Source organism: Mytilus trossulus, chromosome 7 (genome assembly GCF_036588685.1).
Source record: "Mytilus trossulus isolate FHL-02 chromosome 7, PNRI_Mtr1.1.1.hap1, whole genome shotgun sequence".
NCBI lineage: Eukaryota > Metazoa > Mollusca > Bivalvia > Mytilida > Mytilidae > Mytilus > Mytilus trossulus.
Genome location: NC_086379.1, coordinates 1,306,270 through 1,329,766, shown reverse-complemented (window position 1 = coordinate 1,329,766; position 23,497 = coordinate 1,306,270). Strand labels below are relative to the sequence as shown.

General features: G+C 32.5%; 1 protein-coding gene across 3 annotated transcripts in view; it reads left to right on the top strand.

The window, feature by feature from the left end:
* The first annotated feature begins 11,744 nt into the window (after positions 1–11,744).
* LOC134724468 (extracellular serine/threonine protein kinase FAM20C-like) overlaps positions 11,745–23,497 on the top strand; it is a 34,102-nt gene continuing 22,349 nt past the window's right edge. Inside the window, exons 1-2 of one of the 3 annotated variants that reach the window (XM_063587498.1) lie at positions 11,745–11,817; positions 15,571–16,272. In XM_063587498.1, coding sequence (XP_063443568.1) covers positions 15,782–16,272 — 491 coding nt within the window. In that variant the 5' untranslated portion in view covers positions 11,745–11,817; positions 15,571–15,781. Of the gene's footprint in view, positions 11,818–15,194; positions 15,300–15,570; positions 16,273–17,153; positions 17,268–23,497 lie in introns of those variants that run through there. The other 2 variants (XM_063587497.1, XM_063587499.1) reach the window with 2 other exon arrangements.

The following is a 23,497-nucleotide window of genomic DNA, read 5'->3' as shown; positions in this document are numbered from 1 at the left end:
ACCAAAAGTTTTCGAAGCAAATTTACAGATCTAACATTGTTGGGTTGATGTTAAGACGAGTTGTATATACATAATGTACACAGCCATGTATCACTATCATTGCTGGTTATCCGATGGAGAAATCTGTTGTAGAGCTTTCACGGGCTCAGACGTACTTATATATATATATTAATGTATTCGCTCGAACCCCTTATGTAATTTACTGACCCTGTTTATGTCATATTAGGTCACTAACACACTATGTAACTAATATTATGTTTTCCCCAACATACAGGGGTTATATCATTGCATCTCATTTTCAAATGCATGAGGTAGCATACAATGATTTACACCGACCTTGTTTAAACTGTTGTGTCTCATTGACATTCATACTACATCTACTCATTTTATGTGGTAGGCACTAGGCGGGTATAATTTCTGATACAGCTATTTTCCACCATTATATCGTTCTGCGTAGCAAGGAAGTAACATATAAAATCCCGCTTTTTTTCTAAACAGTCTGTTGGTATTGTCTTCATTTGTTACACCAAAACAATTTCACCTAAAATATTTAACTATAAACAAGGATTGCAAGATTTTATACTTGAAAAATCCTCTGACTTGTAATTAAACAATAAAGTTTTAAGTTTAATGCAATATTTTATATGTAACATAATATGTTGAAAAAATATTTTCGAAATTTTCGATATTTTTTTCAAAATAACTTTTGTTGTAACATATTTTTCATCAAACAAGACCTCACAACAAACAGGCCCTCTTCTGTTTTCACATGAAAAAAATGCGTAACACAACCTTGACCTTTGTGTGAAAAACGTTGCTGTTAAAACGAAAAGAACGCTCATGTATTAATAATCGGAGCAGTATGGTACAAAATATGTTAAAGTTTCTAACGATATATATCAAAGAAACACTTCATTAAGCTTAGTGTAGAACTAATTGACAAAAATGTAAATATCAGCTGTTGTACGCTGCTATAGGTTTTTAATAAAGTAGTATCACAATAATCATTGTTTCGTGAAGTACCTAGTCATAAAATTTGAATATGGCATTCTCTAAATATATTTACCGTCTCTGTCGTCTCAAGGTAGCGTGTTCATCTTGAGTGTTCATTAGACATTGGATCTATCACCATGCAGCCGAGTCAAACCAAACGACAAAAATAAGTCTAATAGACTGGTTGACTCGGACAACATACATCGTAAATAAAATGTCTAACTGTTGACTGTTCTTTTGTGAACTTGCTTGTTTAAATATTGATCAGCTTATGATGCCGAAATACTTACGACTCCAAACGGAGTATATATCTCCCAATTGAAACGATATTCCCGGGTTTGTATTTCTTATCTTGCATTCCTTAATAGAGGGTTACTGCTCACAAGTAAGCTATTAAACCAACATTTCCAAATGGTGAAGTTGAAATCATGCCGTCGTAAATTTTACGGACGCCATCGTGAGTTTGTTTACCGTTATGGAATAATTGTTTCACAGATGATATCGGATAGGTTCCTTATGTCGTAACTACAATCCAATTCCATTTTCACCACGAATGAGACCTACCGATTTTTTATCGGGTTTGTAATAACATGCATGAGAAACACGACGGGTGTCACATGTGGAGCAGGACATGCTTACCCTTCCGGAGCACCTTAGATCACCACCACCCCACAGTTTTTGGTGGGGTTCGTGTTGCTTAGTCTTTAGTTTTTTTTATGTAGTGTCTTGTGTAATTTTATTTGTTTGTTTGTCTGTTTATCTTTTCGCCATGGCGTTGACAATTTATTTTCGATCTATGAGTTTGACTGTCTCTCTGGTATCTTTCGCCCCTCTTTGCTATATATATATGGTATCAACATTTTTTTTTTTTATGAATAACACAAAGGAACAGGATACCCTTCCGGTGCACCGGCTTTTATCACTGGTTTCAGTGGGGTTCGTCTTTGGATTTTAATGCTGGATGTTATTCAAACTTTTGACTTTTTGTCATGGCGTTTTCAGTTATCTGAAACCATTTGCCAGATATTTTCATTCCAAAATCAAACTATGTATATCTCAATAAAGTTTGACATTTGTTACTACACGTGATTTTCATGACAACGTCCGTTCAATGGACACACATAAGCAATTGAAAATCTTTCTAAACTCGTCGTAATTTCATAGTAATAAATGTAATTTTAAGAAATGAATGCTTCTTTTGAAAGTTTATAGTGTTTACAAAGCTTCGCCTGTCGTATACGCACACAAGTTTAGTTTGAATCACCATTGCTTCGGTCAACGCTTCTATTTCCCAATAAAATTGCACTAAACAGAATTCAGTTTTTAAACAAAGATAAAAATGTATCATTTTTATGTACCTTTTATTTGTACAACAGTTTACTGACTGAACTTTGTAGGATGAAACTCAATTTGAAATAACACAAAGCTATGTCTTAATAAGGTAACCATTGCTGTCAATTTGATGTGATTATTTCCCCTGTAAATCTTAGAAATGAACGTTACCAGTCGCGGATTGACTCAACGGATCATCATAACGTTTTATTAGACTAGAGAAACATTACTTTTCAGTAGCTTATTATTGACAAAGCAGTTATTTATGGGATCACTATTATTATTTTAAGAGCGATTAATCTAAATCACAGCTATAAACGATCTTCTTCTGTTCAAAAAAAGGAAAATAAATCGGTTTGTTTAACATCAGCCTCTAATCTTGTTGAAGAAAACGAATAAACGAGGCTGACAGAAAAGCTTGGTAAAAATTAAATAGGCAGTTAAAGTAATACCAGAAGCTAGTATCCGAAGAAGATTGCTCTTTCGTAATAAATTATCATATTATGAAAGCTACTCCAGTAATATGATTGAAAAAGGGGTGAGAAGCACTTTTCCTAAAACAATTTTAAGTAAAACATGCAGACAATTTCTCCGTCAAATCCAACAAGTAAAATTATTGTAAATGTCATTTATAACCATTTTAAAAATACCATCAATATTTGAAATTTAATAAAGGAGTAAAGATTGCATTATTGAATGTACTTTTCGCTAATAACAAAAACTGCAACAAAAGGGTAAACAGTGAGTTATATAACTATTCCTTGCATAGGTTTTCATCGTAGTAAAGCATAAAAAAAAAGTTGTTAGCAAACATCCTTTAGTAAGGATATTAATTGCCTCGCTTGTTGGCTTTTTGGCACTCCTATTTTTGACATTTTTACTCTTTGAGTATGTTTGTTTTGTTCATGCATCCATTGACAATGTAATAGAATTTGATGCGACTGTCATACAAGTGAGAGGTCTAGCTAGCTATAAAACCAGGTTCAATCCACCATTATCTACATTAGAAAATGCCTGAACCAAGTCAGGAATATGACAGTTTTTATCCATTCGTTTGATGTTTTTGGACTTTTGATTTTGCCTTTTGATTTTGGATTTTCCTTTTTGAATTTTCCTCGGAGTTCAGTATTTTTGTGTTTTTACTTTTTACCAATTAACAAGTCCATACCCGAGGATTGCCGAATCCGTACCTCATCTAAAGAAGGAGAGGAGCTGAGTCACCCGAGGATTGCCGATTGCGTACCATCATCTAAAGAAGGAGAGGAGCGGAGTCACCCGAGGATTGCCGATTGCGTACCCTCATCTAAAGAAGGAGAGGAGCGGAGTCACCCGAGGATTGCCGATTGCGAAACTCATCTAAAGAAGGAGAGGAGCGGAGTCACCCGAGGATTGCCGATTGCGTACCCTCATCTAAACAAGGAGAGGAGCGGAGTCACCCGAGGATTGCCGATTGCGTACTCTCATCTAAAGAAGGAGAGTAGTGGAATCACCCGAGGATTGCCGATTGCGTACCCTCATCTAAGGAAGGAGAGGAGCGGAGTCACCCGAGGATTGCCGATTGCGTACCATCATCTAAAGAAGGAGAGGAGCGGAGTCACCCGAGGATTGCCGATTGCGTACCCTCATCTAAAGAAGGAGAGGAGCGGAGTCACCCGAGGATTGCCGATTGCGTACCCTCATCTAAAGAAGGAGAGGAGCGGAGTCACCCGAGGATTGCCGATTGCGTACCTTCATCTAAAGAAGGAGAGGAGCGGAGTCATCCGAGGATTGCCGAATCCGTACCTCATATAAAGAAGGAGAGGAGCGGAGTCACCCGAGGATTGCCGATTGCGTGCCTCATCTAAAGAAGGAGAGGAGCGGAGTCACCCGAGGATTGCCGATTGCATGCCGACAGTCTTTTTTCAATTCATTTGATCCTCGCGTCTAATTATCACCCTTGACTTTGCGCTTTTAGTTGTTAGGTTACATTGTAATTAATGTTGCTAACTGCTTCGTTTGGTCTCTAGTGGAGAATTGTCTCTCTACTAATCGTAATATATATGATCTCCTTATTTTATGCCTCTAATGTGTATGATTATATCATTTCTTTGTTCTCATATTGATTCCAGTGTAACTGCAAAAATTTATAAAAATAAGAGCATATATAAAATAGTCATTGGAGGCTTAATAGCCATAAATTCGGTGCATGGTTGTCGTTTGTTGTTGTATATCATTTATATTTAATTGTTTTTTTCAGATATATCAGTCATTTAGTTTTCTGATTTTTCCGCATTTGTCATTGCATGGTCTTTTCTTAAAGCTTGCTATAGAGCATGCTTTTGTTCATTGATGAAGATTGTTAGGTTAACTGTTGTTGCTAACTTCTACTTCGTTGAGTCTCTGGTGGAGAATTTATCTTACTACATCTCCTTACTTTTATAAAGTAAATAATCCACTTCACGTTCTAAATAACTCTGTGATTGCGAATGCATGCACGCTGATTTTGTAAACCTCCGCCAAACCACAAGACGGTAAAACACTACTGCCTGTGATCGCAATGCATTTGCAATAGATTTAAATGAATTTTTGAAATTCAATCATTAAAATATGAATAATTCTTAAAACAAAGAAAATTTCAATACTTTCTTTTGATTGTTAATATTGATATTTGCTTTCCTTTATAGATAGTATTTGCTTAGGGAAAACGTATTACCCATACACTTAATATATTAACGCAGAAAACTTTAGATAACACAAATATTTGTTTGAAGTACTTTGAACTTAATGTAACATGCCTTACAAGAACTACCGCATACTTTTCAACCAACCTAATTTAAATCTCTTTTTTGAAAAGATTTCTACGACGCGTTCGTTTATACCGTTTAATGTTTTGTTCTTTGCTGATGGCTTTTTTTACATTCTTACCCAAGAAAACACGTCTTCCTGCAAGTAAATTAAAAAAAAAATTAATACGTGTAGATCCATATTTATTTTTATGAAATCATAAAAAAATAGTAATAAAAAAGACAGGGACCATAAGTTTAATGTTAGATATAAAAAAATCATTTTTAAAGCTCTATCACGACGCGCAGTAAGAAAGCGATTCATCAAATGTTCCTCTCCAATAGCCCTGTGATCCCAGTGTCTCGGATGATAAAAGTAAGTAGTTAACCACAGGCAATCACAGACTCAGAATTAGCCATCTTTTCTGTTGAGAAAACTTTATCAATTATCAAGATTTGTTGTAAGATAGTGATTTGGGAAAACAAATTAAAGGTTTTCGATCTGTGTTAACGTCAAATCGATCCCCTACTTTTTAACTTCTAACATCTGATCGATGTCCAATTTGTAGATATATAATAAATATGTACATTTCGCCTTGAAGATGTTGCAAGTTTGTTCATTGATTAAAAACCTTTTAATGCAGAAATTTAATCAAACAATCATAAAATTTACATTTATACTCCCAAAAAATCAATTAATCATGTCTAAATTTGATTTGGCAGTAAAATAGTAATATTTACATCCAAGAATTCATTTCCATTGATCACAATATGAAACCAACATTTTGATGTGGAAATTAAACAAACCACACTGACGGAAAAGTAAACTTAGCATGAAAAGATTGGTAATGTATCGCACACGAAGAGTTTGTATGTAGCAACCATCCGACTGGTAGAGTAATCAGAACGCGTGCACAAATTACAAAACGGCTTCGATTAGAAGTAAAACTTAGAAATAGTTTGTCAGCAGGGATTAAATCAATCATTCACTTATAGCAGAAGACAAGTCAAATGTAATTTTGAATGACACAAGGGGCTTTTTGTTGACATCGCTAGCTATAATAGTCAGGTAAGTCGCAGCAATTAAGTTAGAATAAGTGTAATTATGGAAATATGATTTTATATGAAAAATGATATTCCGCTAGGTGTCGATATTCAATATTGTTTTTATTTCTTGATAATGTCTTTACTGCCTCAGATTAAGTTGTAAATTTTATAATAGCCGTAATATAAATCTTTTTTGCATGGAAACTGTTTTTCAATTATCTTTTTTTTTGTATAAAAGTTAAGAGTTTCAAATTATTGGTTTTGCTTTATACAAATTATTTTTTCTAATTTAAAAAAATAAAGTAAATATTGTATAACGAATAATAACATCACATCGACCAGAATCATATTACCACATAGAAATTCAATATTTCCTTTAAATGCTTTATTTACTTAAATTTGAGTAAATACATTTAAAGAAAGAAATCTGAATAAAGGGGGAAAAAAATCAATTTTCTTTTCAAATGTTGTCTACAATAAAATGCACAGTATATATTCGTGCAGATACATTAATAATGATTTATCAAAAACAAAGTTCAAACAATATTTGTTTTGCAAATGGAGTGCCTTTTATCTTTAAGATAGTATTGTGATTTAAGCGAGTTTATAAAAAAATGAATTAAACAGTTCACCAGCTTTTATTAGCTGAATGAACTAAATATATTTACATACTGTAAGTAACAAAATAGACATGAATATGACGTAAATTTAAGTGCAAATGTACCTCAAGAATTTTTAAATTTCAAATTAACATGCTTCTCTTAATAGGAGAGGACGATCGCATATCATATATCAAATATCAAATAATATACAATGTACAGTTATATCCTAATAGGATGAAGGCATACCTTAGAACGAAATAGCGAACTACATAACACATCAGGAAAATAATAAATAAGACAGCAATTCATATATGTGACTCCCCTCATACATCTCACCAATGAGGAACAAAATAAACTCACAGCAACACACAATTAGACTAGTTCTTACTATTAGATATATACATCTGAAATCTTCGAAGCCGGTAATGTCTTATTTCACGTCAACCGCTAATGAAGACAAGTACAAACATATCATTTAAAGTTACAAGACGCTATCAGCGACGATAAAATCTAAACATTTGAATTGAAAGTTGCAGATCTTAGAAAACAACATTTCCCCAAATGTGTACCAAACTAGTTCTGGTTATCTGAGACCACTATCACATTATAGTTATAGAAGTCTCAGCGGTCATCTACTCCTGGAAGTAGATAAACCTTTGTGTTTTGAATTATTTTATCTTTTAGTGAAGATAAGAATTTACAGAAAATGATTCTATACATGAGAAAATAATTCAAATTAACCATTAAAAATTTACCACGTTCTTGTTACAAGCAGACGACAATTAAAGGCGGGACAATTCCTTGTTGCATGTTATGTGAATATTCAATATTAGCATTATCAATTCTATGCTTAAAAAATTACCTTTCGTGAAACAATATCAATACTCCGTAAAATGTTATTAGTGCCTTATTACAAGTAAAATCCTAATGTTAATATAAAGTTTACATACACTCTAATGTCCACAAGAATGTTGCTTTCTTAGTGTAAATCAGATAGCCACATGTAACTGTTACCTCCAATCGAATCCTAAAAGGTTATATTACAGTTTTTATTTTATTTTAGATATAATATATGACAGTATAGAAAATAATATTATAAATTAATCAAACTTGACGACAGTACAAGTTTATATTCATCTTTATTAATGATTTTATTCCATATTTTTAGAAAACAATTGGAAAAGAACTACATGTATATTACTAATTACAATTACAATAACACTCTCATAACTGAAAAATATATAGTTCTGAAATACATTTTAAATACATTTTTTTCTGTTTTGAAAACAGAATGTTTTTTTTAAATTCGTTATCAATGTAAATAAATTATTTTTGATTAAGTAATTTAGAATTAAAAAAAAATTAAAAAAATGTGCCCCCTTCCCCCTTTACAAAAACACGTTGTCCGAATATTTATTAGAGTGAGCGGATTAACTGTTGCATACGTGCATACATGTATGTTGTGATGTTACACTATGGTTTCAGAAAAAGGGAGAAGGTTTGGTACCATTAAAAACTTTAATCCCGCTGCAAATATTTGCACCTGTCCTAAATTAGGAATCTGATGTACAATAGTTGTCGATTGTTTATGTAATATATTCGTGTTTCTCGTTTCTCGTTTTTTTATATAGGTTAGACCGTTGGTTTTCCCGTTTAATGGGTTTACACTAGTAATTTTGGGGCCCTTTATAGCTTGTTGTTCGGTGTGAGCCAAGACTCCGTGTTGAAGGCCGTACCTTGACCTATAACGGTTTACTTTTATAAATTGTTCTTTGGATGGAGAGTTGTCTCATTGGCACTCATACCACATCTATCTATATAAACTTAATATATAAGATTCAGATCTTATCGTATGAAGCTAAAGTGAGGAACATAAAGTGTTATTCAACACCAATCAATCAATCATCGTATGGTGTAAACACTTGTGTTAAGTTTATACCTTTGTGTCTCACTACGGTTTTTATATAGTTTGTTTGTTTTCTCAATCACAAGCTGATTTAGGGGCCATTCCCTTTTGGAGCTTCATATATGATAAATGCACAGACTTTTAACAAGTATATATTGTCTAAACGTTTGCTTGCCAACATCCCCCTTTATTTCCAACTTCCTGGATCCAAACCGGACAATATTGTATTACTGACGCCTTCTTTTATTTAGTCCCATCCTAATATTCTTCACAAAAACAAGTCGTTATGTGACTTGAAAGCCATTCATGCAGGAAAAGACAATACATATAAATAAGCATAAAACAGTTTGTTTTACTGTTTGGATGGTTTTACACAAGGCCTGTTTGGTGCCTAATATAGCTTGCTGTTCGGTCCGGTCCAAGGCTCCGTGATGAAGACCATTCTTTGACCTATAATGGTTCTCTTTTACCAATTGTGACTTGGAATGAGAGTTCCCTGATTGGGACTCATACCACATCTTCTAATATATCTCTTTGCATAAATTCTGCTGTATAGATTTACGGCGTATTCCATGCCGAGGCAACTGTTGTCAGATATATATAGATAGGTGTACACAAAAGAGAATTTTTGATAACAGATATACGAAGCTAACTTGTATCCGCTCTTAAAGCGAACGAGCACAGATTGCATTTGGTAACAGTGCAAGCAAGCAGTTTTTTTTTATGGACCTTTCAGATTTTCTTCCGGTTCGTACTTAAGTTTGGCCATGTTTTTTTTTTACTTATTTGATTTGAGCGTAACTGATGAGTCTTTTACAGAATACACTGAAGTGCAGCTGGCATACCCAATTTTTATCCAAAATAATGCACTGCAAATTAAGCCTCGAATACATTTTTGTTACATAGGTGGATTCAGAGGGCGTCATTTTGGTGCACTCACAAGAGTTATTAAGCGAAAAGGGTGCATCATGAAGAGTATATATTATTTAGATTTTGATTTATATACCAATAATTCACTATAATGACAATCTTGTCATTCTATTTCCAATACAATAGATTTGCATTATAAGGAAACAAAATTCACATAAATATAGACTGCATATGTACAATGTAATTACTAATTACTGATCCTGATATATTGCTTATTCGGTTAATGGCTCTACTCCATTTTGTAAAATTTTGTATTGGTAACAATCTCATGCAAACATTTCTGGATCCGGTCCTGTTTATGAACACTTACAAAACTGCTTTGCATCTGCAGGTAAATGTACTCTTGATGTCATGAGATGTGTTTATACATGTATGAAACTTTTGGTTGCCATATCGCCCCCAAGAGAATTAAACATGAAATTAGAGTTTATTTTATAAAAATGTCCAAACGAAAATTTAAAAAGTAAGAAGACATAAATGGTAATCAAAAACTTCAAAAATAGTGGTTTTCTTAATTGTTGTTTTTACAATAAGGGCAAGGTATTTGTTTTCTTTGGGTTTTTTTTTACAATAAGGGCAAGGTATTTGTTTTCTTTGTTTGTTTACCAATAAGGGTAATTTGCAGTAAGAACATTGTATTGTTCTCTTAAACAATAATTCAATTTTCTTTCTGCTCGGCCTTTTAAATTTGAAGATTGACTTAACGAAAAACAAATAAAACATAGACACGGCCTAAAACATGGAAAGGGAATAAATAGTATCTGGATTTGCACTAGGTTAAGTATATTTTTTAATAAGTACGTGTCACGTGTAAGGTACGTTGTTCTTCTGTTAAATTCTATCAGCATACAAGAATGACTTCAACATTTATATTGACGCTTGTTTCTGTATAAATAGAAATTTACCTATATACATGTCGTAAAACCAGTAATACTATGTAAATAAAGCTAATATACACATGTATGCATCATAATTTACATTATTCCTGGACCAGCTGTCAAATGTAAATCAATCTTTGAATAAGTAATTAAATTCAATGTAAATGGTATGAATACCAATAAGACAATTCTCAACAAGAGATCAAATGACACAGAAATGAGCAAGTATTATAGGTCATTATACGGCCTTCAACAATGAGCAAAACAACATACCGCATAGTTAGCGATAAAAAGCCCCGAAATGATAGCCAAATTTACCTACATAATAAACGAAAAATAAATATGTTGCACATCAACACACGATAACCACTGAATTACAGGCTCCTGAGTACCACGAAATATACTGCTTATAGCCTTACTAGGCTGTTATCAACAGTATCATTGTATATTATACTATAGTGTATTGTATTCTTTAGAGAATTTGGTGCTGGTAGTACCTCTTCAATCTCTTTTATCTCCCGGTTCAGTTTATTTTACTCCCGTTTATTTGTGGTTCGTCGAAAACATCGGCCTTATATATTAAAGCTGAAAATAAAAAAAAAACAACAGTTTTGAGAAGAAAATATGACTAAACCTTCTGCAGCGGTGTTAGATTGGAGGTGTTGTGTTGTAATCTCAGCTCTTTGGTCGGGTTGTTGTGTTTTTGACACGTTCCCCTTTTCTATTCTCAATTTTATTACCAGTGCATTCTTAAAGAACGTGAAGTGCAGTAAATCTATTTGATTAGATAAAAAAATACAAGCCTAGCCTTTCATCAATTTATGGCCATGGAGAGGATTTTCCCATTTCCTGTAAGGTAGGTTTAAAATAACATTTAGCATGAAAACTATGGCAGGATCTGCTAATCCCCCCCCCCCCCCCCCCCCGATTTTGGTTGGGTTCATGCTAATAAGTCTTTATTTTTCCATAATGTGTTTTGTGTGCTGTTGCATGCTTTTCTTTTTTTTAACTATGACGTTGTCAAATAATTTTCGACATGTGAGTTTGTATGTCCATTTGGTATCTTTCAACACAAATATGATGACACAGACAAAATTTCTTTGTCTTCAGCAGATTGCACATATATATATAATATATATACTTGCTAATATAACAAGTATGTACCGGGAAGATCAAAGATATACAATTTATTCTTCAATAAATTTACATGTATTTAGCGGATCCAATCTATTTCAATCGTTTTAAGAAATTAACCTTACTACATGTATCAACCATCTGTCCGCAAGTTAACATCCGTGAAATATATTTCATTACTTAGATGAAATATACAACTAATAAGTCCTGATTAGTTTGTAATTGAATTGTAGGTGAGTACACTAAGAATCCACTTAATAGAGATATTATTCATTGTTTTCAAGCACTCTTCAATCACGTTTGTCGTCTGCTTGAACAAATACGTTGATGAGAACCGACAGAATAGTTCGTAAGGCAAGGTATTGACGTGGCTTGATGAATTTTTATTAATAATTTGATATTAGTTTTTTTCTATGCCATTATATGAAAAGATAATTTGTATTATTTACACGTTATAAAAGAGAATTTGATATACAACATAAGCACATTGTTGGATATATGCAATTTATTTATGCGAAAAGGGAGGCGTCTATAGCTTTCTTCTAGTTTTGTGTAGCTTTGTTTTGAGGAAAACACATATTTAACCCTGCCGCATTTTTGCGCCTGTACCAAGTCAGGAGCCTCTGGTCTTTGTTCGTCTTATATGGTTTTTAATTTTAGTTTCTGTTATATATTTAAGAATTTAGTATGACGTCCATTTCACTGAACTAGTGCACATTATTGTTTAGGGGCCAGCTGAAGCACGCGGGTGCAGAATTTTGTCGCTGTATTAAAAACCCATTGGCCTTTGCTGTTTGGACGGGTTGTTGTATCTTTGACACATTCCCAATTTACATTCTCAATTTTATACATGCACACAGTGTTTATTCTTTCTTTATCGAGGACGGTTCTAAAATATTAATTTTGAAGTTGTTAACCTATGTTTCATAGATATAGGAAGATGTGGTGTGAGTGCCAATGAGACAACTCTCCATCCAAATAACAATTTAAAAATTAAACCATTATAGGTTAAAGTACGGCCTTCAACACGGAGCCTTGGCTCACACCGAACAACAAGCTATAAAGGGCCCCAAAATTACTAGTGTAAAACCATTCAAACGGGAAAACCAACGGTCTAATCTATATAAACAAAACGAGTTCAGCCTTAAAATAATATAATATATATAAGCCTGTCGTGTTAAGACAATTAATACTTAAGCTATAGCACACTTCCTGTTGTCTTTATATATCCTAAACGATTTATTTTGTATAATGTCAATTTCATGTCATATCACCATTTTTCACAATTACCAGTTTGGAATGTACATCTGTTATATAGCAAAATAAAGCTTACTATACGGCCAAAACAAACCCAAGCATTTTTTTCCTCAAACTATTAGCACACCAAGACGACATTTTTCTGACATTTATCCTAATTTGAAAAAGTAAAATAACAAAAAAATAGTACAAAACTACGAGATAAATACAAAACGGAAAGTCCGTAATTAAATGACAAAATATTTTTTAAAGCTCAAATACACCAAACGAATGAGTAACAACCGTCATATTACTGCCTTGGTGCAGGCATTTTCTTATGTAGTAAACGGTGGATGGTTGTATAGCTAACTAAACCTCTTTCTTGTATGACATTGAACACTTGTCTGCCCCTTTAGATTACAATGATGAATTCATTTTTTTTTAATTTTGAAAACGAAATTTCAATAGGACTTCTACAGCAAAATTTAGATTTCTGCCGAAATTGTGTCACATTTAAGCTGATTGGGTAGATGAGAGAGTCAAGTTTTATTGAAAAAATATTGAGTCGGGATTGACAACCTTCTTTCAAAATAAAAAGTGAATATATATATTACATTAAAATTGAAAAGGAAATCCGTACTATAGTTATAATTCCATTTTAATTTAATCTGTCTTACACTATTGAATGAACTTACTTTACAGACAATTTTTAAGGTTGACAATTTTCATTTCTGTAAGGTCTTTTACGGTATATAAGCCTTACATGTATTATTCTGGATTACAGTTTTGAATGGTATTAAATAAACTTTCAGAGACATCATGGGAATGACATTTTACATAAAATTAAAATTTGGGGTGACTGGGTGCATATTTTCTTTGTAGGATGTATTGGTTAAATTTTGTATACGAAGTTTACTTCTGTCTATGGTAAACTGATTGCATTGACTGTTATAATACACATAATATAAAAATAAGGAGATGCGGTAAGAGGGTACATTTTTTTTTCATGCGTCGACAAAAGCGCAAGCAGGCAGTCTAGTAACGGTTCGACTCTGTCTGTCTGTCCGTCATGCCGGTCGTCCTTCCAAAATATAACTTTAGTCAAAGTTTTCTTGATTTAATATTTGGTTGCCTCTGCCATGTATACGTATACACTTCCTGTTTGTCGTTCGAAGGTTTGAAATAAAGCAATGCCCGTTGTACAAGTTAATTTTCGTCATAGTTTTCTCCTCTCCTAGTGAAGAGAATGACTTTTAATGATTTGGTATGCAGCTTGATAATGTTCAGTTGAAGCGATTATGCAATTTTTACATCTGTCGGATATATTTATAGTATAAAATTATTGTTTGATTGTATTGCTTGACCCTCATGAGTGTAATTTTGCAATAAAGATTTATATAAAAAAAAGAGTTGGCACGATTGCAAATGAGACAACTCTCCACAAGACACAAAATGGCACAGAAATTAACAACTATTATATAATAGGTCACAGTACGACCTTCAACAATGATCAAAGCTGTAAACCATTTTAAACCAGAAAAATAAAGGCCCAATTTTTTGTACGAAATAATAAACGAAAAACAAATATGTAACACAGGAAAAACAACAAACGACAACCACTGAATAACAGGCTCCCGACTTTGAACAGGCTCCCACAGAATTTGGTGGGTTCAAACATGTTAGCAGGCGCCTAATGTTCACTAGGAAATTGTAAAATGCTCTGTGTACAAAGAACATTATTTTTTTTTACAAAGTATGAATATTTTAATTTTTCTTGACAACAATAAAAGGGAATGCATTTTAATAACGTCTATATATTGCACAAAACGTTATAAGCGTAGATGTGATGTGATATTGTTCCATAAAAAGACACTAAACGAAACAATGAAATGCATCTTCTAAAACAAATCACTGTGTAGAGAGTTCTTACTCCCGTCGATCATTACTTTTTGTTGACTGTATTTATGGAGAAAAAAAGTATATATTGATAAGAACGTCGTTACTAGACCTTGCAAACGTCAACGTAATTTCTAATCCCACCGAAACCTCTAATTATCTTTTTTTTCAAAATTATAAACTTTAAAAAAAAATATCAAAAGTTGTCAATTAATTGAACAATGAAGTTATGTTATCGTTAATTCTGCTAAATTCAGCTTATTGTTTGGAATATCCGGCCATGAAATACTTGCTACTGGAGGTTTAACAAACAAACAAAAATCAATACCAATAGAAATCAATTTAAAGTTTTAAAACAAATATTATTTAAAGTTTAAAGTTTGATAAAGTATAGTTACCTATGAACCTATTGATTTTCTATTTTTAGTGCATTCTTAACAAATAAAAAAGACATGAATTACCCTTACATAATTATTTGTAAATAGACTATCTTGTACCCCGGGAATGGCCATTATACTACACTAACAATAAATTATGAATATGATTATTATAGGTTGATTGAAGAAGTCCATTATAACTTCAGGTAAGGTTTCAGGTAAAGTTGTTTTCGCATGATTAAACTGTCAACAAACCCAACACAAACCAGGTAGATTAACAATTAACCTGTGCGTATCAATTGTTTTTAAATAAACACCTGCCAATCAAAACGAAACCTAATACATTACAAGCAACTGAATCTGTGCGCTTAGTGGCTACTTTGAAAGATTTATAAACAAGTGTGATACCTTACCGTTATGTACACTGATTAAAGTGATATTAATAATCACATACCTGGATTTTTTTTGTTATTTCAGAGTATAATATATACAACACTTGGTTGACTGACAGTTACTTGAATGATCACCTATGTCAATTTCACTGACAAACCAGTTGTAGTCAGCGTTGGATTCAAATGCGTGGAAAGTATGGGAGAGTACACAAGCTGAAAAATCTTGTGGAATTTAAAATGTGATTCAAGTTTATAGATATGGATGTAAATTTTTATAGTTATTTATTGAATATATTATGAAGTGGAAGCAACGTGTATTATTTGGTGGGATTACAACTTTGTTCGTGTGTAGTGTAGTTTTTCTTCTACAAGCACTACCCCAAGTAAAAGTTAGTTCTTTTAGATTAACTAATAGTGGAAGGTATATGAATTATGGAGAAAACACTGCACACATGTCAGCAATTCGAAAACGGCTGAACAAAAGTAACTACACCAGCGATGATTTTAGTCCCGAAAAGGGGGACCCTAATTTAGTACGTGGATTCCAAGGAAGGCCAGTCGGTGGTGTCCGGAATAATGTTCAGCCACTGCAGTTCTACCCATCATCTAATTTTGTAAATTATACAGACAAAGATGTAGACTATCTGTTAAAAAAGTTACAGTCCATAAATAAAGAAATCTACAATTTTGAGAAACTAAGGAAATTGTCGTACAAACAATTAATAGAAAACTACAGCGACAGTATCAAAAAAGGAAAATATCTCTCAGCATACCGAACTTATGAAGGGTAAGCTATTATATAATATATTGTTACTTTAAATATACAAAATAACAATGCAGTCGTGTTTCCGTCCTTCTATGCGTTATCTCATCCACTTATTTTCATATTTGATTCATATCTCACTTTTCATTTTAAAAATAAATGTCTAAATTATCATAGAAGTTTAGGCATGTAGAACATTTTGAGATGTATCTACATATGTTCTGAAACATAAAATGTATGCTCGCCCCCTCGGCTCGCCCCATGGCCAGTCATATTTTACTAATTACCAATTTATTTTCTCATTAAATCAGATAAAACTTTTTCCTTGTCCAACATATGGTTCCAGTGTAAAGACTGAGTCCAAACACGTGTCACATTTATTTAAATCCCTTGGTCAGTCATTTTTATCTGAAAATAAAACATGAAAAATGAAATTGATTTTACAGATTATGACTATTGCAAACGGAATCATAAAAATATATCGTCACTAGAGCACGCACCTGCTTCTGCGTCAGAAATGAGATTTGATTACATATAGATAATCCCTAAAGCAGTCAACCTACCTGAAGTTTGATACAATTAATAGGATCATTCAAGTTATAAAGACAGCAATGGTCGAACTAATGTCGTATGTGTGATGTACACTGCTCAGTAGTTCTGGTCCAATTTACAGGCTCAAAATATGTCGTGTATTGGACTTTTGAAATAGTAGGACGGGACAGACAAAAAGGGGTCAAGATGTCAATTTTTAAGAGGCAGTAAACTAACACTGAACAAAACCATTGCCGTAGGAAAAACGATGAAAAGACAATCTAATGAATGACAATTTTTCTCATAAAACTGTTGTTGCATAGTATTAGAGAACAATAATCTATATAAAACAAAATCTGCAAGGTACAACTATTACATGCATGTGTGATACATGTAATGAAATTAACTTCAAGGACTGCCTTTAACATTTATAACGTTGATACATTTACATGATCTATCTACTACACAATGTATTATTACAATAAATGGTGAGTTTATCAAATAATATCTTTAGATATCAGGGAAAACGAAGAAAAGCCAATCTATAGTCCACAAAACACTAAAAGCAGATTATTAAAGATGGAGCATGACCCCCCTCCCCCCAAAAAAAGAATCCGTTTTTAAATATAGGGGCAATCGACGTATATATGCAAACTACCCTTGTATTTAAATGTAAAAGTAAAATATAAGAAGATTCTATGACCGGTGATACATGCATACATTTGTCATTAATACAATTTATGTCTTTTTAAATTGTAATGATAATTAATTAAAGTATAAATAGTGACGTCATGCAAGAAACAGCTCGAAAATGAGGTCCATGTCCATCAAAAAAGTTACATGATCATAAATATGTTTTTGTTTTATGTTTTTACTTGTATTACTTGACTGATGCGTTAATATTATGTTATATTTTGTGTTTTGTTTGACTCATATGGGTGTGAATTTGTGAATAAAATGATTAAATATAAAAAAAAAAAAGTACACACACAAGGAAGAACCACAAAAAATAACAAAAACTTCAAAAAACAAATTCTTTGTATGTCAAATACAGATGAATGAATTCTGAAAGAATACGTTATTCGAATTCAAATTGAATTTTTATAGAAGATATATATTCTGTCTTCATAAAAAACAAAAGAAAAATACCATTAAAAATTAACTAGATACATGTACAGTTAATCATTAACAACATTTCCCCTTTATATCTTATTTGACTATATAATTGTACAAATTAATCATGTCACTTTTGTACATGTTATTTTGTATTAATGTTCTACGCTTTTTCTTCAGTAAATAACAATAAGTATATTACACGTTGTTACAATGCCCCAAGGTTGGGTGACTTGTCTTTGCAATGTATAAATTATGTTACAAAAAAGTCTTTACTATAATGTATCGTTACACACAATAATGAAATTACTTTTAGTTATAATTTGCTCGAAAAAATGTTCATGAATAAATTATAATTTTAAAAACAATTAATTAGACTTTAAATTTACTTTTTATTTATTCTTATATATATGGATGTCACGATTGTGCATAATTAATTTATTAATAAGCTCATGATACAGCTACTTGAATGTGTATTCGCTTTTAAAAATCTAAACCTATCTTTCTCTCTCGTTCACCTGGCCCTCAAACAATAAACACCTTGGCGCTTTGATTATGAAAGTCCGAAAAGTTTGATGCATTTTGATTCGAAATGGGTCCTTTATAGTTTACCCTGCATACAATATGGGGGTTTCCCCATTGTTAAAGGTTATTCAGCGACCGTCAGTTGTAGAACATTTTCCTTCATGTTTTTTTGGGATATGTGCATCATTATCATATGAATATTAAACAATACAGTACGCAATTTCATAACTTTATGGTCACAGTGCATAAATAAATAAGATAACATTAATTAAATTCGAATTATGGAAACTTGGAAATATCATTATGGAGGAAAAGCGTGCTAAAACTTAAACAAGTGTTTACATCGTATCGTCGTGCCACATAAACTTATTGTATATTTAACTTTTTGTACTCATTTCCTCACCTCCCAATATTGATAAATATAATAGTTATATCGAAAATTACTAAACCGGAAAATTATACTGAAATTCTTCCTTTTAAATCATCGACTCTTTTGAATTACTTTCAATGCATGGATTTTAACACCCTGCATTATTTCGAATATAAAAAAGCGTTTTATGTAATATCAACGAAGCAGAGTATACCCGAAGTGTAATTAGAAACCCGAATGTGTAGCAAGATAATAAAGGGGAACTAGTGTAAAGGAAACATTACCAAAAAGCTGTTGCTCTTTGATAGATGTTTTAACATGTGACGTAATGATCCATGGAAAGCAGGATTAGACATATTTTCTCAAAATTATTATAAATTAAGGAATGTATCTCCCTCATGCAAAGCTCTGATTCCTTTCACGGATTTGGCTAAACTTTTTGGACCTTTTGGATTATAGCTCTTCATCTTTTATATAAGCTTTGGATTTCAAATAATTTGGCCACGAGCATCACTGAAGAGACATGTATTGTCGAAATGCGCATCTGGTGCAAGAAAATTGGTACCGTTAACTTTATTCTCAAGCTAGTTCCAAGAAAAACTGCATCAACAATATTTCTCTTTGTTTGGGTTCTGAAAAATTTATAAACAGATCGAAGTTTTGAAGTTAAATCAACATGACTGGTTTACTCGCCGATGAGCACGTACAAGAGAGTAACCAAAGAACGATTAATGTATTATGTTTGTTTAATGTCCAGTCGCAAATATTTCACGATTATCGATGAAGAGACCACATTAAACAATATATATATAAACCTTGAAAGGTTTTGTTATGTCCATCGACCGACTGGTATGAAGAACAGATTTTTGAATCGATGGAACAAAAGTTGTAGTAGGAATAAAGAACGGCACTATGTTCTTCTCAAATTATGTTTGGAAAATTGATTTTAGAGTTTTTTGGCTAACATAGAGTCTTCCCTTTTCTGTCTGTCAATAGGCTGTTAAGAATACAACTAAAACGAAGAGAAAAGTATCGGTAAACAAATCCGGAGAAAAGAGAAAAATAAATTATGCGATAGCCGTTGAAGTTTTATTTATTTTTGTTGGTTGAAGTTTCCATGTCGTATGCATGACATGAGAACACAAACAGATATCTTTGTGATTCCTTCCACCATAATAACCCGATGTTGTCGTGTTTACCAAAATGCTATTTTTGACATGCTTGGTAAAGAACTGTTGAAGTCTAGACATGTCCCAATGTACAGACTATGCACAATATTGTATAGAATGGCACTGGCTACGATTACTTACAAAAAAGTAACCATATGATATATTAAATAACGTTTTTTTAACCTCGATTTAATATCCTCGTCTCATTAGTTGTCGGGATACTAAAAATGCAAAATTTATTTTGAAAAAACATGCACAAAACGAATACAAATGACGTACATTGTACGAAAACATATGATCTGACCATATATTTATTTTGTTGACTAGCCTAGGTACAACTCGTAAACCGTCGTTATCTCATTACATGTATGTGTGTTTTTCTAATTTTAGAATGGGAGGATGCATATAACATTTTGTTAGTACCCGGCAACAAATCTGTAAATTTATTTTCACAAAGATCAATGATATTATCTAGCATTTAACTATTCTATTCATAATTTAAATCAACAACCTAGATCTTTCGGATTATAGTAATCTTTAGCACCGTCTATCCACAACTGTTCCTTGTGGAGTGATCGTAGTGGGCAAAATATAACGACTGGATTATTCGGGTTAAGTAATCTTAATGGGTATGTGATTGATCTGACCCTTGAAACCCTCATATCATAAATTTTGACAAATTTTAGGTGTAACGCTTGTATTGATAGAGGAGGCGTATCCCCGCCTTTTTGTCCAGCAAATATACATGTAGAACATTCCTGATTTTAACAGGTTTGAACCAATTTTAGGCATTGGTGTTGCCCCCTCCACACAAAGCTGCCTTATGCCTACTCATTCTTTAGGTGTGTAGGTAGAACTGTCTTTGTAAACACAAGTTGACATTAAAAAAAGTAACACAATTCTTTAAACATCACAATTTAAACGATGTGTCAGTGGGCCTGCAGCTTTAGCAGCTGCTGTTGTTCATTTAGAAATAATGCCTTAAAACCAACACAAATGATTCGATATTTTTCATGGATAACCTGAACTATAAAAATATATTTTTATTATCAGTGAATGTTGTACTGAAAATTGTTTGCTTTTTCCCTTTGAAGCCTACCTTCGTGTCATTTTAATTGATGAAGTTTGTTTTTCTACTAAAATTCTTAGTGCATTACTGATATGGGTATAGAAAATGAAGCAAGGAGGAGCAACGCAAATTACATAATTGACGCACAAATCGATCTACATGACGTATAACAACATTCGTTTAGTGCATTTGCAGTTTCAATTGCACAGCCTTTTTATCAATTAATTTTATTACATCGTATACAATTTAAGAACATTCAGGGAGTTAAAATAGTATGCACGCAACAACTGCATGTTGATAGCCGATCAAACTTGTAAAGGCAACTCCTTGCCTACCACCGATCAAACAATAGAGTCTTTGAAAATGAAGAAACATATTTCCATTGCGTCCATTTTTAGTACCAGCTGTTTTTGAAAATTGTGAAAGAAATTGCTGAACTCTTTTCCGATATGATCTGCTTGCATTTTTATTTCAAAATAAAATACATAATTCTTGTAAAAACACAAATAAACCAGACATTTATTATATTTCATAAATGAAAAGTTCATCTTATATTGCCACTTCAAAGGACATTATATAACATAAAACACACTGATAATAATACTCGCCGAGTCTATAAAATAAATAGTTAAGATATACAGCAAAGTACAGCGTTGATTTCCCAATTAAACAACAGAGCAACTATGGTTTGATGGTTCGATTGAAGAACAAGCCGACATATGTTTTGGCTTACGACGTGCTGTGTAATACTATCTGAAAAGACAGGAGGTTTAAATGCTGTTTGATATATTCTCTCAATTCTTTGTATTTTTTGAAGTGTTGACATTTTATCTATAGTCTTAAGATTTTTGCAGACAGCTGGTGAACAAGAATACAAGTATCTTAACATTTTAACAGGTTTTAAACACTTGATCTTCTTTGGTACTTGAAAGCATTTAATTAGAGATTATTGGTATTTTTAGTAAAAAAAATTGTTTGTTTAAAGGCTAATTCCGTACTGATACTTGAGACGGTTGATTTAAAACAAATCAAAGCACTCAAAATCCTGTTGGAATCGTGTCACTAAACAGGTTTCACCTTTGGCTCTTGAAGCCCTCTTAGTATCATATGTTGGCAAATTTTAGGCTTTGTTAATTATCAATGTTTTCATTTGTTATTGACCCGTTATGTGAAGAGGTCAAGTGTTAATCTAGAACGCGCGGTTAACTAGTGCATGATCTGTCACCTCCCGTGCCTTTACAAAACAAAAAGAGCAACATGTTTCTAAACGAGAAAAAGACAGACACGAGTATATAATATTATTACGCGTTTGAAAATGTTAACAAATTTTCAGGGATTACATAAACATCAAGTGTAATATTAGGTTGTAAGTAAATGGTCGCGTACCTCATAGGGAGTATATGTCCGCACTTGGGATAAAATCAAATATGATTTAACATATTTCAACAATAAAGAACAATAAACCAAACAATTCTAATCTTAAGGCCAAGTGATTTATTTCTCCTCCTAAATAACTTAAAATTATAATACCCTTACAGAGCTCGAGATCTTTTGATTTCAAGCACCAAGTAGATTAAAACGTAACCAATTCCAATGAGAACATTGCTTATATATTGATTCATTGCGTATATCTTGTTGAATCATATGATATTGACTCTATATACCTTTTTATCAGTTAATTAAGGGATTAAAAAGTAATAGTATACCTTCCAATGGGAACTCAAGGAGATTGGGGGGGGGGGGGGTCCCCTTTTGTTCGTTTTGTTTGATCTTCTATTCTTTCAACTATGTGAACGTTTGGTGGTGCCTAAGGAGGTTGGAACACCTCTTCCCCAATTGCTGGATCAGCGACTGCCTTCTCCTTTAAATGATATTGAATGAAGCTGTCGTCATCTTAAAGTGCATTAATGTATATAAAGCGTTCACATCAAGGCCGTCACCTATATATTGTCCTTTGAAATTCAAAGTCACATGTTTGTTTTGCTATAAATACCGAACATTTGATCTGATCGCTATTTTATATTTAATGAATCACAATATTTTCCGTGTCATAAACAATTAATTCTGTTAAATAATCAAATATTACATTTGAATGAGCAAACAATGTAATAAAACTAAACAAATAATTCGTCTGATTATAAATTTTCAAAGTAAGACAACAGCCGTCGGAACAGAATGTGTGACAGAATAAAAATCGTTTTAGTCAAATTAAAAATTAATGATAGAAAAAAACAACGTATTGCCAATTTCTATAGATAAATATAGGTTAATAATATTCAGTTTGAGGCTAGAACAATTTGATATGTGTTTTAGAATTATGCATGTTGTTTCCATGCATTCGGACCGAGTATGTAATTATCAATTTTCTCATTTCTCATTCAATAGAAAGAAAGATGTGATGTAAGTGCCAATGAGACAACTCTCCTTCCAAATAACAATTTAAAAAAAGGGTAAACAATTATAGGTCAATGT